Source organism: Marmota flaviventris, chromosome 8 (assembly GCF_047511675.1).
Source record: "Marmota flaviventris isolate mMarFla1 chromosome 8, mMarFla1.hap1, whole genome shotgun sequence".
Classification (NCBI taxonomy): domain Eukaryota; kingdom Metazoa; phylum Chordata; class Mammalia; order Rodentia; family Sciuridae; genus Marmota; species Marmota flaviventris.
In genome coordinates this window covers 120471312-120486144 of record NC_092505.1, presented here as the reverse complement: position 1 = coordinate 120486144, position 14833 = coordinate 120471312, and the positions used below count along the sequence as shown (strand labels likewise).

The following is a 14833-nucleotide window of genomic DNA, read 5'->3' as shown; positions in this document are numbered from 1 at the left end:
AAGTTTGAGGCCAGCCTTGGCAACTTAGCAAGACCCTATCTGAAAGTAAACAATGGAAAAGAGCTGAGGATGTGGCTCAATTATAAACTGTCCCCTCTATGGCAAAAATAAAATAAAAGCCATTGCAGTGTGTCATTTCTTTATTCCTCTACCTGGAACATTTTCCCTTTCTCTGCCCATTTTTACCTGCTGATAGCCTTCCTTTCAAATAGTGCCTTCTCTGTAAAGTTTTTGTTTTGTTGCTGTTTGTTTTGAAATGATCTCACTGCCCAGGCTGGTCTCTCACCTCAGTTTCCTGGAGAGCAGAGACTACAGGCAAGCACCTTGCACGCAGCTCTGTAAATCTTTATTGATCAATACAAACACAAGTGATTATTTCCTTCTTCAAACTTTTAAAACATTGCATGTATATGTGGTGTATATATTTCCCTTATGTGTCATTTCTTTGGATATTTGTTTTATCATTACACTATAATCTCTTGATGGTAGGTATAGTGTCTTAGTGATCTTTAAATCCCTAGACTCTTGAGTCCTTCTAAGGAGATACTTATGGTGGGACAAGTAGATAAGAAGGCACATGAGTATATGTACAAAGGAGAAATACTGATGATTTTTTATGTTTTTACTGACTATATAGATGGTGGATTGAATTTTGAGGGTACTTGCCAGATATACCCTTAGGAAAATTACCTAATTCTGCTAATTCTGATGGAAAGAGAGATAAATCACTTTGAGGATTTATATTGTTAAATAATTTTATATTTACAGAATAATAATAAAGCTGTAGAACATTTTTACTTCAAGTTCCTTCCTATTTTCCTTATTAAATAGCACAGCAACACTTTCTGAAGATTAATGTACCCATACTATAAGCCATGTATTGAGAAATCAATGATGAAGATGACTAAGAGAGTGCTGGTATCTAGATTTGTGACAATTAATTTTCTTATGGTAAAGATTTCACAGAAATGGAGCTGTTTTATTCATTTGAATAACCCCCTGTCCTCTCCTTCCGTTTTTTGGTGCTGGGGATCTAACCCAGGGCCTTACTCATGCTAAACAAGAGCTCTACAACTGAACTACATCTCCAGCGCAAACAAATCTTGATTGAATTCAGTATTTATTTTGTAAGCCAAAAATCTGTTTTAGGGGGTAGAATTTATTGTCATGGATCTTTGTGGGTTCCCCCCCCTATTTAAGTATCTGTCTGTGTCTATATCTGTATTTGACCTCTGACATTTTGCTGCTGATTCATTAGGTTTCAGAAGCAATACATATTTGGAAAGATTTTAGAATCAAATCAAATGTCATGCTCTTTTAAGATATACACCTTCCTACCTTCTGTGCTAATATTTTGGATGAAAAAGTAGAATGAATTTCCCTTTATCCCTTTCTTCAACATTTAGTGTCTTAGTAGAATTTTATTAATAGTCATCTGATATCTTTAAGCATAAATTAAAAAGTATGTTTTTGTAGTGTTTGATAAACTTTGTAAAATGTGCTTTGCCTGTCAAAATTTTCTGTTTCCAGAGGAAGAAAAAGTGGCTTTTGTTAATTGGATAAACAAAGCCCTAGAGAATGACCCTGACTGTAAGCATCTTATACCTATGAATCCCAACGATGACAGCCTTTTCACATCTCTTGCAGATGGCATCCTTCTCTGGTGAGTAAAGCGTCTAGTTACAGGAGATTGTTCTTAACTGTCCCTATTGATGAGCATTCCATGACAACTACAATTCAGCAAATCTGTGTTCTTTTGGAATTAGTGGGTACTTGCAGGTCTTGTGGATTTGTGCTGCATAGAAAATTAAGTACTATATGTTTTCTGACATTTTCCATGCAGTCCCTTATTTTCCTGTTATCATAGTAATCCAGGAAAGTTTTGAGTTGATACTTAGATGCATTTTAAAATGTTTACATTGTCACAATTTTTTTTCCTGATAAGGAAGTATTGACTATTCACTGGGACAGGAAGATGATCAGATGTAAAAGGAAGGTACATTTTAGTTGTATATAAATGAAAATAATGTTTTAAATTGATCTTAGATCTTTAGTCTATTCTGTTCATATACCATAAACCTTGTAAGTGTGTTTTGTATTCCCAGCATACTTCTTTGTACAAAGTTTTTTTTTTTTAACTCTATGAAAATACCAAGAACTTCCAAAGAAGCAAATAGCCATCAGAAATATTCTTACCACCCATTGTTAACAATTATTAACATCTTGGCACATTTTCTTTAGTTTTTTTTTTCCTGTATATTTACTTTAAAAAAATACCAACTCCTATCCATAAGTATGAGTTATTAATGTTTAGGTCATTATGTGAAATATATACCTCAACCTCTGCCTGCAATTCTGATCTCTTCCTCTGGCCTTTGGAGAATTTCCTAGTGTAAATTAAATATATTCTAAAAGAAACAGACAACACTCATATTATTTCTTTAAAGATGTCTGAATTGTTGAAGTCCTAGAAAGACAAAGTTCCTGGCTCCTTATCTTTCTGCAATAACAGTAATTTTAACAATCTTGATACTATTTCATGGAGCGCTGGCTTCTTGAGAATTTGTTTACATGAAATATTGATCATTAAGTAAAATAAAGAGTCACAAAAAGAAAATGCAAGATGGTTAAAATAATTGGGAGTAAATGCTAAGATTACTGCAATGATATATTTTAAGATAGGAAATATTTCTTAGATTTTAAAAACTGATATGATTATAAACAATTTAAAGAAATTAACTATTATCTTCAAAATTTAACTATTATGGTTACTTGCAAAATTAAAAAATTTCTGGAATTTTAAACTAAATTATTCCCTTTTCTTTAGCAAAATGATCAACTTATCTGAACCAGATACAATTGATGAAAGAGCCATTAATAAGAAAAAGCTCACTCCTTTTACTGTTTCTGTAAGTATTTGTCCTTTGCTAGTAATATGTTACTATCGTATAAACTACGTATAAACTATAAGGTTTTTATTAATGGATAATTGGGCCCTGGTAAAACTTTTGATTTAATATAATTGTTTTCTTATAAAAACTTGGTTTTTATTAAATAAAAACTCAGCTGCATTTGGTAATAAGTAGAATTAAGATTCTAAGTACTTCAGGGCCAGGGTTGTAGCTCAGTGGTAGAGTGGCACTTGTGAGGCCCTGGGTTTGATCCTCAACACTACATGAAGATAAATAAATAAAAATAAAGGTATTATGTCTATCTACAACTAAAAAAAAAAAGATTCTAAGTATTTCAGGTAACTGTCTTTAAGTTACTTTAAGTTAATAGTATTCAACTTATGTTATTGTAATAATGAAGTTGTTAATGATTACTTGATACTAGTTTTTCTTTTTTTTTTTTCCCCCTGTGGTTCTGGAGCTTGAACCCATGGCCTCGTGTGTGCTAGGCAAGCCCTTTGCCACTGAGGTACACCCCAAGTCCTGATGCCAGAGATCTTGTTGGCTGGTTGTAAAAACAGCACTGCAAAGTTTTAGCATATCACACAATTTTTATTCTTTTTGTGCTAGATTCTTCTGTACTCAGCTTTTCTATACAGATCTTGTTGAAATCCAGAAATTTTTAATTATAATTTTGCCCTCAAAATGTCTACATAAATGGGTAGATATTAAAATTTACTGAGTACTTACTAGGTACCAGTTGTTATTCTAAACACACCATGTGAATTATTCCATTTACTCCTTCCTGTAACCTTATAGTAGACATGTACATGAATTTGTTGATAACTGGGTCACTGACAGGCACACTGTGGCAGAGCCAAGGTATGATCCCAGAGGTCTCCAGAGCTCTTCCTCTTTATCATCATGCTGTACTGCCACTCTTACGTGGTGGTAGCAATAGCAACTGTTTAATATGTGGTCACAACAGAAATTATTAAAATTTAACTACTGCTAATCTGTTTCTTCACTTGGCAAGTACAGAACTTAATTTTGCTCAAATTGTTAGATTTCTTCTTTTGGAAGCTAGGACCTCAGGTCAGTGGTACAAAGTTAGTCTTAGACTATTCAAGGAGTTCCCTCTTCCTGTTATTCTTGAGAAGTATAAAACTAGATGTTGACTACATGGCTTTATTGATTTCTCACTTGCCAGTAGGCTAATAATGTTGCATATCCCTAGTAAAAACTACCATTTTTAAAGAAGCCCATTTCTAATTGCAGTTGCCAGATCATCTTGTGCTAGAATCTTCTCTTCAGCTAATAGCTGTAATTATTGAAAATATTCATATCCATCTTATTTTTAGTATACATGTGTCCCATAAATTTTTATGGCACTGAATATGAAGTACAACATGTACAATATGAAATACAATGTGAATATGAAGTACAACATTTCTTACTTTTTTATAAACTTAATTTGGTTTTAATTTTAGTACATGTATGCAGTGCATTGAAAAAACAAAGAAAAATATTCTGTAAATATTTTGCAGTAGCTACAGAATGGATCTGAGGGGTTAAGTATTGTTCCTTTATTTTTAGAGATAGAATTCTTTCAGTAGTCTAAGCTTTTAGGATGCTTGAAAGAGAGTACTAATATAGAATGAAAAAAGACTGAGAATTTTGAGAAGGGGAAAGTGTTACCATGGATATTAACTCTGTCTTGTTTGTTCAGGATTTCAGAACTCAGGGAATAATAGATTTGCTATAAAATTACTAGTTTCACATGGAATTTTATCCCAAAGAAGCCTAATTCATTTGTTAAAGATTATAAGATTGTGTTAATAATGTTTTTCACCTTCTTATGGTAGATTTATGTGGTATATATATATTCATGTGATACATGAAAGAAGAAAAAGATAAGGAAAGGGTGAAGTAATGCACAGTAGTTATGAAAGCAGGGAAAAGGGCAGATCAGGTAAAGAAGAGGACTTGTAATCTTGGAGACTTTCTCACCTTTTTTATCTACCCAGAGTACTACTGAGCTGCATTCTTGTGCTTGTATATCATTATTAGAAACAATTAATTATGTGGATGAGACTTTCCAAAACAAAAAATAGTGATTTCAGGATTTAGAAAATCAGGAAACCAACACAAGACTAGCTATAGGAAGTTCAATCTGTTCGTTACCAAATGAAAAAGAAAGAAAGAAAGAAGAAAAGTTCAATGCAATGAATATACTCACATACATACCAAGTACATATGTTTGTACTTCATATGTTTGTACAGTGTATATAAATGTACACATATACATATACCACTTTGCAAATTTCCTTTTCCAAGATAAAACCTTAGTTTTATCTTGCATGCATTACAGCTTAAACAGGAAAACATTATAATTCTCATTTGGATATTCCTAATGGTGTAGAAGTTATGTGATGTAAAATAAGGATGAAGTCTAAATAACAAGTCATGCCTTCTTTCTTATTAACCGAATTAGTATATAGCACAGCCCTCTAAATATCGTTGATAAGGGGCTGGAGTTGTGACTCAGTGGTAGAGTGCTTGCCTAGCACATGTGAGGCACAGGGTTTGATCTTAGTACAACATAAAAATAAATAAAGGCATTGTGTCCATATATAACTAAAAAAATAAAATAAATCATTAACAAAAGTGTATACATTTTGGAGATTCCTTGGAAAATTAGGAATGAAACCAGCTTTTGACCCAGCTATCCCCCTCCTTGGTCTATACCCAAAGAACTTAAAATAGCATACTACAGGGCCACCGCCACATCAGTGTTTATTGCAGCACAATTCACAACAGCTGATCTGTGGAACCAACCTAGATGCCCTTCAATAGATGAATGGATAAAGAAAATTTGGTATATATACACAATGAAGTATTTACTCAGCAATAAAAGAGAATAAAATCATGGCATTTGCAAGTAAATGGATGGAGTTGGAAAATATCATGTTAAGTGAAGTAAGCCAATCCTCCAAAACCAAAGGCTGAATGTTTTCTCTGATATAAGGAGGTTGATTCATAGTGGAGTTGGGAAGAAGTTTAGATGAACTCTAGATAGGGCAAAGGGGTGGGAGGAGAAAGGAGGGAGCATGGGGATAAAAAAGATGGTGGAATGTGATGGACATCATTACCCTATATACATGTATGAAGACATGAATGGTGTGAATATACTTTGTATACAACAAGAAAAAAAGTGTATACATTTGAAATTGAACCTTTATGGAAAAGGAAATTTGCAAAGTGGTATGAAGTTAAAAAAAAAACTTATAGTACATTTTCAAGACTGTTAGTGAAGACTTGGATAGTTAATCAAAATAGAAGGGATATGGGCCAGGGTTGTAGCTCAGTGATAGAGTGCTTGCCTAGCATGTGTGAGGCACTAGGTTCAATTCTTAGCATCACATATAAATAAGTAAAAATAAAATTCTATGAACAACTGAAAATTTTTTCTAAAAAAAATAGAAGGGGTATAAAAAAATAAAAATAAATAGAAGGGGCATATACGAAGCCATCTAAAAGAAGAGAGTGAATTTTTCTACCTGGTAAAGTGGGCAGTTTCTTTGTTAATTTACTATTGCACAGAAAAAATGGGAGAAAATGGATGGGTAATCCAGATAAACTGCCATTTTCCTTGTTTCTTTTGTTAGTATTCCTGTTACAGGTTAGGACACAAACACAGGGAGGAACACCTCTCTCATATTCCATTTGTTTGTGGTTTCCCACTGTCCTTATCTTTCCCACCAACAGAAAGAAGTTTGGGTACTCAGGGCAGTTGTCCATGGTAAGGTTCGGAGAGCAACCTCTTCATGAAGTTCTCCTGTTCTTGTTTTTTTAGATGTTTAGAAGTGGCTTTAGAAAATAGTAGCTCTCCTATTCCCTATTAACAGTAGGGCAGTAAATTTTTATTTACCAGATAGAAACTACTGTTTATTTGAAAGATACACATTGCAACTTTTTAAATTTTTCTTTAAATTAATTACTTGTAAGACACCTTATATACTTGTGTGCAGAGTCAATGTTTAAAAAAACACCACCAAAAAAAAATGATTCCCTCTTATATCCCCAACACACTACAGTAAGAGAAAAACACCACCTGCAAAACTAGCTATGTCTTAGAGCCAGGAAGGTGAGGGAAGTATTTGGGATTTGGAATTGTGATTTAAGGTGAGTTTTTCTATGTGAGGGAAGTGGCGAGAGGAGCTGGATTCAGGTTGTGTCAGCCACTCTATACAATAATCCAAGACTGGTAAGTAGAGTGACACGGGGAAGTTTTCAAGGTGAGGAATGAAAGATATTAGGGTATATGTTGTCCACTAATGTTTTTCATTGGAAGGCTAATGGGTCTTTTAGGCAAAGCCTGCAATGAGCAATCAAATCTTTTGCCTTGGTTCAAGATTCCTGGAAGAATAACATTATGCTCATGAAGACAGAGGAACAGTAAAGTCAGTGAAGACAATGGAAATATCTTACAAAGCCATATTAATGTAGATAATAGTGTGGTTTTGCTTGTCAGTGTCCAAGTTGAGAATAGTGGTCAAAAGTTTTGGTTTTTACAATCAGCTTGGTGAAGTTACATACTTTTTTTGAATTCATTTCATATTGTCAAGGCATATGAATTGAGTTATTCTAAGATAGACTGAAATAATTCCAGTAATAGTCAATTTCTTCCCCCTGTTGATGCATTCTGGGGAATCATAAGTGGAGCAAACATCCTTTGTTCTCTGGAGAGAAAAGAGGTCAAGCCTAAATTTGTAGAAGCTATGACATGAAAGTTGTATTGATTTGATCTAAGGTAACTTAAAAACATCTGGAGCTATTAAAAATCTTCTAAGACTTCCATAGAATATTTTAACTTTACTTAGTGTTTTCATATTTATCATATTTATTTACTTATGAAATTATAAAGTTGTTGAGGGATTCTTTGGTTCTGCTGCTTTCTGATGAACTATATTTAAAAGAACATTGCCACAAAAATAATTCCAAATGCTTCCTTTAATTACTCCTCACTGATCCCCAAGAGATAACACCATTTACTCGGAGCCTAGCAAGATAAATTGCTTTAGTATATATCTTGAGAAAGCCACTAAAATATTTACTGTGCTTTGAAGACTATGCATAGTTGCTTTTGTTAAATAGTTGCTATTGCTACCATCACATGATAGTGCTAGTACAGCATAGTGATTAAAAGGAAGGGCTCTGGAGACCGCCTCGATCAGGCTCCACCACTGTGCCTCAGTTTACTCACCTGTAAAATCCATCTTCAGAGTTACTTTAAAATTTTTCTGGAAATGAAAACTAATTGAACATCATTTTTAAAAGAAGTGCTTCCAAATGGAGACTTTATAAAAGTAAAAATCATTACCCCAGCACTAATAAACTGAGAGTACTGAAATTTCTAAGGCAATATGCCATTAACTATATTTAAACAGTGAAAATTTACATGAGCATGTTAATAGCTTCCTTCTTTTCACATATTTACAACTTAACTATGATATAGGGAAGGGAGTGACTAGTTTCGTGTGGAAGAGGATGTAGGGAAAGAAAATGCTTGAGGTGAGGAATGAGCATGCGACTTGAGGAAATGGAACATCACAGGTCAAAGGACTTTGTGTCTTGGCCAAAGCATAGACCATTTGAAATACAAGGAGGTGAGGCCAGAGTGAAGTCCTGAAAGTTTTTGATTTCCCCATTAAGGATTCAAACATGAATCTCTTCTTTCCCTCCATACCTTCTTTCACTCTTACCCATTCATTCATGTATTTAGTAAATGTTTGCTGAGCAGATAAAATGTGCCTCAGTACTAGAAAACACATCAAACAGATCAAAGTGCCTGTTGTTATAGAGTCCATACTCTTAGTTGGGAGAGAGATAACAAGAAACAAATATATGTCAGAAAAGGAGTAAAATATGGGTAACTAATACCAGCAGGGGCAGTGATGATGCTGTTGATTAGATCTGTGATGATCAGAGATCTCACAGGTTATATGCATTTGAGCAGAGTTTTAAAGCAACTGTGTATTTGGGGGAAGCATGTTCCAAGCAGAAGGCACAGCAAGTTCAGAGGACCTGTATAACCAGAACAAAGTAAGAGGAGACAGTGGTAGTGACAGGGGACATATGAAGGATTTCAAAGCTGGGGACACTATCAGCTTTATATTTTACTAGGATCACTGAAAGCAGGACATTGTGGAGGATGGGTTGGAGAGAGTAAGTCTGCGGATGGTCTTTAGGAAGTTAGGAAATTGTTAAAGAAAGGCACTGACAGTTTTCAGAGGTATTTGGATAGTGGAATTGACAGAAACAGATGATTGGTCATGGGAGGCGAGGAAGCACAAGGATTCTCTTAGGTTTCTGACTTAGGAGAAAGGAGGAAAGAATGAAAATTGGTCCAGTGATCCAAGACAGAAAATAAAGAAGGAAAAACAGGTTTTAACAGGGATGAAAGGAAGATCAGCAAAGCATGGTGAGAAAATTTGCTTATTTTGGACTTACTGGATTTAAGGTCCTTGAAGAACAGCCAGGTAGATATAAGTGTGTTTACAGGGTAGAACTTAGAGTGGGAGCTTAGAGGAGTTATGGCCTAAGGATTCATATTTGAACTCATTGGTACATAAAGATGATAGTTAAAACCATGAGATTTTTAATAGTAGTAATTTAGTTGTATAAATATTACTTTATGTTTAAAAATCTGAAATTCATGCGATCCATTATTTTTTGATTGGGGGGAGGTGCAGTCTTGTGGGACTGACCCCTTTTTGTTTGTTTTTTAGACATACATGACAGTAGAGTGTAGTTTGACATATTATACATATATGTAGTATAACTTAGAATAATTAGAATCCAATTCTTGTGGTTGTACATGATGTGGCGTTACACTGGTCATATATTCATATATGAATATAGGAAAGCTATGTCTGATTCATTCTACTGTCTTTCCTATTCCCACTCCCCTTCCTTGCCTTCATTCTTCTTTGTCTAAGCCAATGAACTTCTATTCTTCCTCTCCCCACCCTTCCTTGTTGTGGGTTAGCATCCACATATCAGAATATCCAGCCTTTGGTATTTTGGGGACTGGCTTATTTCACTTAGCATGTTATTCCTTAGTTCCATCTATTTACCAGCTAATACTATAATTTCTTTCTTCTTTATGGCTGAGTAATACTTCATTGTGTAAATAAACCACATTTTCTTTATCTATTCAGCTGTTGTAGGGCACCTAGGTTGGTTCCATAGCTTGGCTATTGTGAACTGAATTGCTATAAACATTGATGTGGCTATGTTGCTTTAGTATGCTGATTTTAAGTCCTTTGGGTATGAACTGGTTAGTGAGATAACTGGGTCGAATGGTGGTTCCATTCCAAGTTTTCTAAGGAATCTCCATACTGCTTTCCATAGTGGTTGCTCCAGTTTGCCATCCCACTGGTATGTACGAGTGCACCTTTCTGCTACATCCTCGCCAACATTTATTATTACTTGTATTCTTGATAATTGCCATTCTGACTGGAGTGAGAATCCACTATTTCTTGCAAATAACTTGTAGACAGGAACTTAGAAAGTATTTCCTCATTTGTAATTTTTTTTTTTTTTTTTTTTTGGTGATTCAGGAAAATCTAAACCTAGCCCTGAATTCTGCTTCAGCCATTGGTTGTACAGTGGTCAACATTGGTGCACAGGACCTCAAAGAAGGAAAACCTCACTTGGTTTTGGGACTTCTCTGGCAGATCATCAAAGTTGGTCTTTTTGCTGATATTGAGATTTCCAGGAATGAAGGTGAGATCTTCAAAAATGTTCATTTTTCGTTGACACAAACCACATTCAGAAGAATTTACATTTTTTCGTTTTCATCCCAGCTTTGATTACATTGCTGAATGAAGGTGAAGAACTGGAGGAGCTGATGAAGCTTTCTCCAGAGGAGTTACTTCTGCGGTGGGTGAACTACCACCTCACCAATGCAGGATGGCGCACCATCAGCAACTTCAGCCAAGACATTAAGGTTTTCATTTTAATGTTCAAATTAGTCACATGAACCAAGGATGTGGAATGTAAAGTATTTAAAAATAGTTTTTTAAATTATATTCACAAAAATCCCAATTATATACACAGAATTTTTAAAAATTAACTAATGTATTGATTTTTCATAAGTATTATAATTGATGGTGAGAGGAAGGAGGAGCTAGCCTCAACAGATTAAAACAGTCTTTACTATTTTATTTGTCACATTTCTGCTAAATTATAATGAGAGGGCTGGGTTGTGGCTCAGTGGTAGAATGCTTGCCCAGCATGTGTGAGGCAATGGGTTTGATCCCCAATCCCCAGCGCCACCTTAAAACAAACAAACAAACAAAAAACCTAAATAAACAAAATAAAGGTATTATGTCCATCTACAACTAAAAATATTTTTTTAAAAAAATTAAGTGAGCCCATTAATTTGGACTGAGAATGACATCTGTTGGCTCGACTGGAGGCCTGTGGGTCTCACTAGTTCAACACTCTTTCATTTTGCCAGTAATCATCTAACAGGAAACTAAATTGTGTGAGGGCTCAGGGAATCAGGAGGCAAAGGAAATCTTAAGGTATGTCTCTGGACCAGAGAAGCTTAAAACACTTCCCTCTATCCTGGGAGAGCCTTATCAGGGAAAATTTAACACTCATTTCTGCCTAACAAACCATGGTCACTGCTAGGATAGGTATTGCCAGAGGAATCTGGAAAAAAAAATTAGAGTAGTGCTGTATTTAATTTATATGCCCTCTTTAGGTGTATTAACACCTTATGTTTTTGCTGTAATGGTCTAGATGACAATCTTTCAAGTGACATTTTTTACTTTGAACTCTTATGTGTTCATTCAGTTTATTTGGGGGGTTTCTCTTATTCTGGATCCTTTAAAACTCAGTTCAGCTCAGGTCATTCAGACAGCAAGCCCCTCCTGCTGGGTATTATGCCAGGAGTAAGCAATGCAAAGACTCAGCCTGGAAGAAGCTTACAATTTCACAGGGAGGCAAATGTCTAGTAAGGATGTTTCATTTATCTTTTCATATACAGCAAATCATATAAAATTTGCTGGCTTAAAATAATGATTTATTATTTCTCATAATTTTATCGGTTGATGCATCTTGGCTGGGTGGTTCTTCTCCTTCACATACTTTTTTCCTGGGATCTCTGGGTATATTCAGCTATCATTTGGGTGCATCTGGAAGGTGTACAAGAAAGGTTACATGTCTAGTGCCTCAGTGCTCCTCCACCAAGCCTCTCCATGTGGCTATCTTGGGTTTCCACTGCATAGCATGATAGCCTCAAATAGGTGGACTTCTTATGTAGAAGTTAAATTCTAAAGGGAGGAAGCAGAGGCTCTTTTAAGATGTGGGTTTGGAAGGTCCAGAATATCACTTTCACAGCATTCTTTTGGTCAGAGTGAGTCAGAAGGCCAGTTCAAATTAAAGGGAAAAAGAAATAGCCTTTGCTTTTTGATGGGCAGAGCTACATGCATGTGGAATTATGGTAACTGTCTTTGGAGACTTCATGGGATGATTTAATACAACGTGGCCACAGTTTATTTAAAGAGATGGCCAATGGGTGCTATGTAATATAGGGAAGGGTACTTAATTCATTTATAGAGACATCAGGGAAGCCTTCCAGAATATATTTGACCTGAATCTTAATTGATCCTGATGCTTGGGGTTGTAAACAAATGTAAATGGTGGGGTGAGGGGCTTTCAGGTACCCAGAACCACATTGCTAGAAGCTTGGAAGCATAAACTAGCATGATGCATGTAGGAACTCATAAGTAATTCTGTTATTACAGTCACTGAGTTGTTTGTTATTTTACTCTTTGCAATGGGAACAATTTTCTCAATTTGAGCACTTTTTTCTCTAAATGAATGATGATTTTATTCATTTAAAAAATACTATTTTTTTCTTTCCTTGAAGGATTCAAGAGCATATTTTCATCTGCTTAATCAGATTGCCCCTAAAGGTGACCGAGAAAATGGAACTGCCATTGCCATTGACCTTTCAGGATTTAATGTGAGCAGTTTAAATTTTCCTTCTTTCTTTCTTTTGGTATATTGTAGTGAAATTATATGTAACATAAAATTTACCAATTTTACCATTTTTGAGTATGCAGTTCAAGTGAAATTCAGTATATTCACACTGTTGTACAACTATTACCACTATTTCTCTAGAATTTTTTCATCATTCCATAGTAAAGTTCTGTACCCAGTCAACAATAACTCCTCATTTCCCCCTCCCTCAACTCCTGGTAAGAGTTCTGTTCTGCTTTCTGACTGTCAATCCGATGAGTAATTATATTCAAATTTAGAGTATAATACTCTACAGGCAGCATTCCTTGGTGGCGTTCTGTGCCCTTCTTTGAAGTTTGACCCTTTGCTCTTCAGAAGTATTTTTCCACGTCCTAAGCTCCAGTCTACAATGCTGAGCCATCTGCCTGTGCCACTGAAGAAAAGGAATTGCAAAATTCTAACCTTGAGTATGTGTCAAATCAACCTTATATCGACGTTTCCCTGGTGCAGTGCAACTGAATGTGTTGATTCTGTGACTCAGTGTGTGTCAGGAAAGGAAGTAAGAAGCTGTTATTAGATTGCTAAGCTACTGATTATCAGTTCCACAGTTTACTTTTGGAAATACACAGAATACAACATGGCAATTCCTTGTATTTATGGTATAGGACTGATATGATCCTGAACCACCAAACATACTTCCTAGGAAGTTTATTCTTTAAGCATAAATTATAAATACTTGGGGTGGTTCTATATAAACATGAAAATATGGTCAGACTATGTGTGTATGAAAATGTATTGAATATTTAAAGTGTAGTTATCCTTAATATTTAGTTTCAAATATGGCAGAAAGTTAGTATTGTAAAACTGTGCAAAGTTTGTAAATTACTTTGAGTCAAAAATCAGAATCTTAAAAAACTTAGGGAATATTTAAAATTTATTATAAAAAATAGACTTAGTATAGTAAATGACCATATGCTCATCTACTAGGTAAACATTTATCAGCTCATGGTCAGTGGATTTATTTAATTTATTCCCAATTTACCTCCTTTCCTATATTATTTTGAAGCAAATTCTAGACATTGTATCATTTCATAAACATTTCAGTATGTATTTGTAGAAGATACTTTTTTAGTATGACCACAACCCTTATCCCTAAAAAATTAATAATAATCTATAACATCACCTAGTTATTGTTGACATCTTTAATTAATTTGAAAATGTCAAATTTTCCTTTTGTGGTTCATTTGAATTACAATACAAATAAGGTCCACATATTGTGATCTATTGATATCTACCTTTGTAACTTTTATTGTTTAATGGCATTGAATCTATCACTTTCTCATATCATGTACATTTTTACTACTTTAAAACTCTGGTACATAGAATCAGATAGGTTATGATCCTTGGTTATGATAACTCTCTTGATGGGCCCATACATGGACCTCCTTTCATTTTTAGTTGTGATTGTTTTGAAATTGTTATAAGCCTCATAAACCCTCAATCTAACTTGAAAACTAAGACCTTGATGATAATTTTCATTTAGCCATACAGTTCTTCATCTCTCTGCCTCACCTCAGTTTGGTAACCACCATCTTTAATCTTTGTGTTCATTTTTATTTTGCTTCTCTTTTTATGTAGTTTCCTTTCATCAAATGCATTCCTTATTAAATCTTTTATTTTCCTTGACAACTTCATGTAAAGTTTATCATTATACTTAAATTTCTAGTGCTATTTTGAACTTAATGTCTCTGAGTCACTCATTTTGGAGTTAATGAATGAACTGGTATATTCATACAATGATACACCATCATTATATCATGATATATCATTATATCATGGTGTATCATTGTATGAATATACCAGTTCATTCATCTACTCTCACATTCATGAGCATTTGGCTTGAT

At 34.6% G+C, this 14833-nt stretch overlaps 1 protein-coding gene across 1 annotated transcript in view; it reads left to right on the top strand.

Annotated features, from left to right (window-relative positions):
- Positions 1-14833, top strand: part of Pls1 (plastin 1) — an 84985-nt gene that overhangs the window by 45326 nt on the left and 24826 nt on the right. The window contains exons 5-9 of the mRNA XM_027933913.2: positions 1531-1663; positions 2828-2909; positions 10517-10682; positions 10763-10905; positions 12838-12933. Of these exons, the coding sequence (XP_027789714.2) occupies positions 1531-1663; positions 2828-2909; positions 10517-10682; positions 10763-10905; positions 12838-12933 (620 nt within the window). The remainder of the gene's footprint in view (positions 1-1530; positions 1664-2827; positions 2910-10516; positions 10683-10762; positions 10906-12837; positions 12934-14833) is intronic.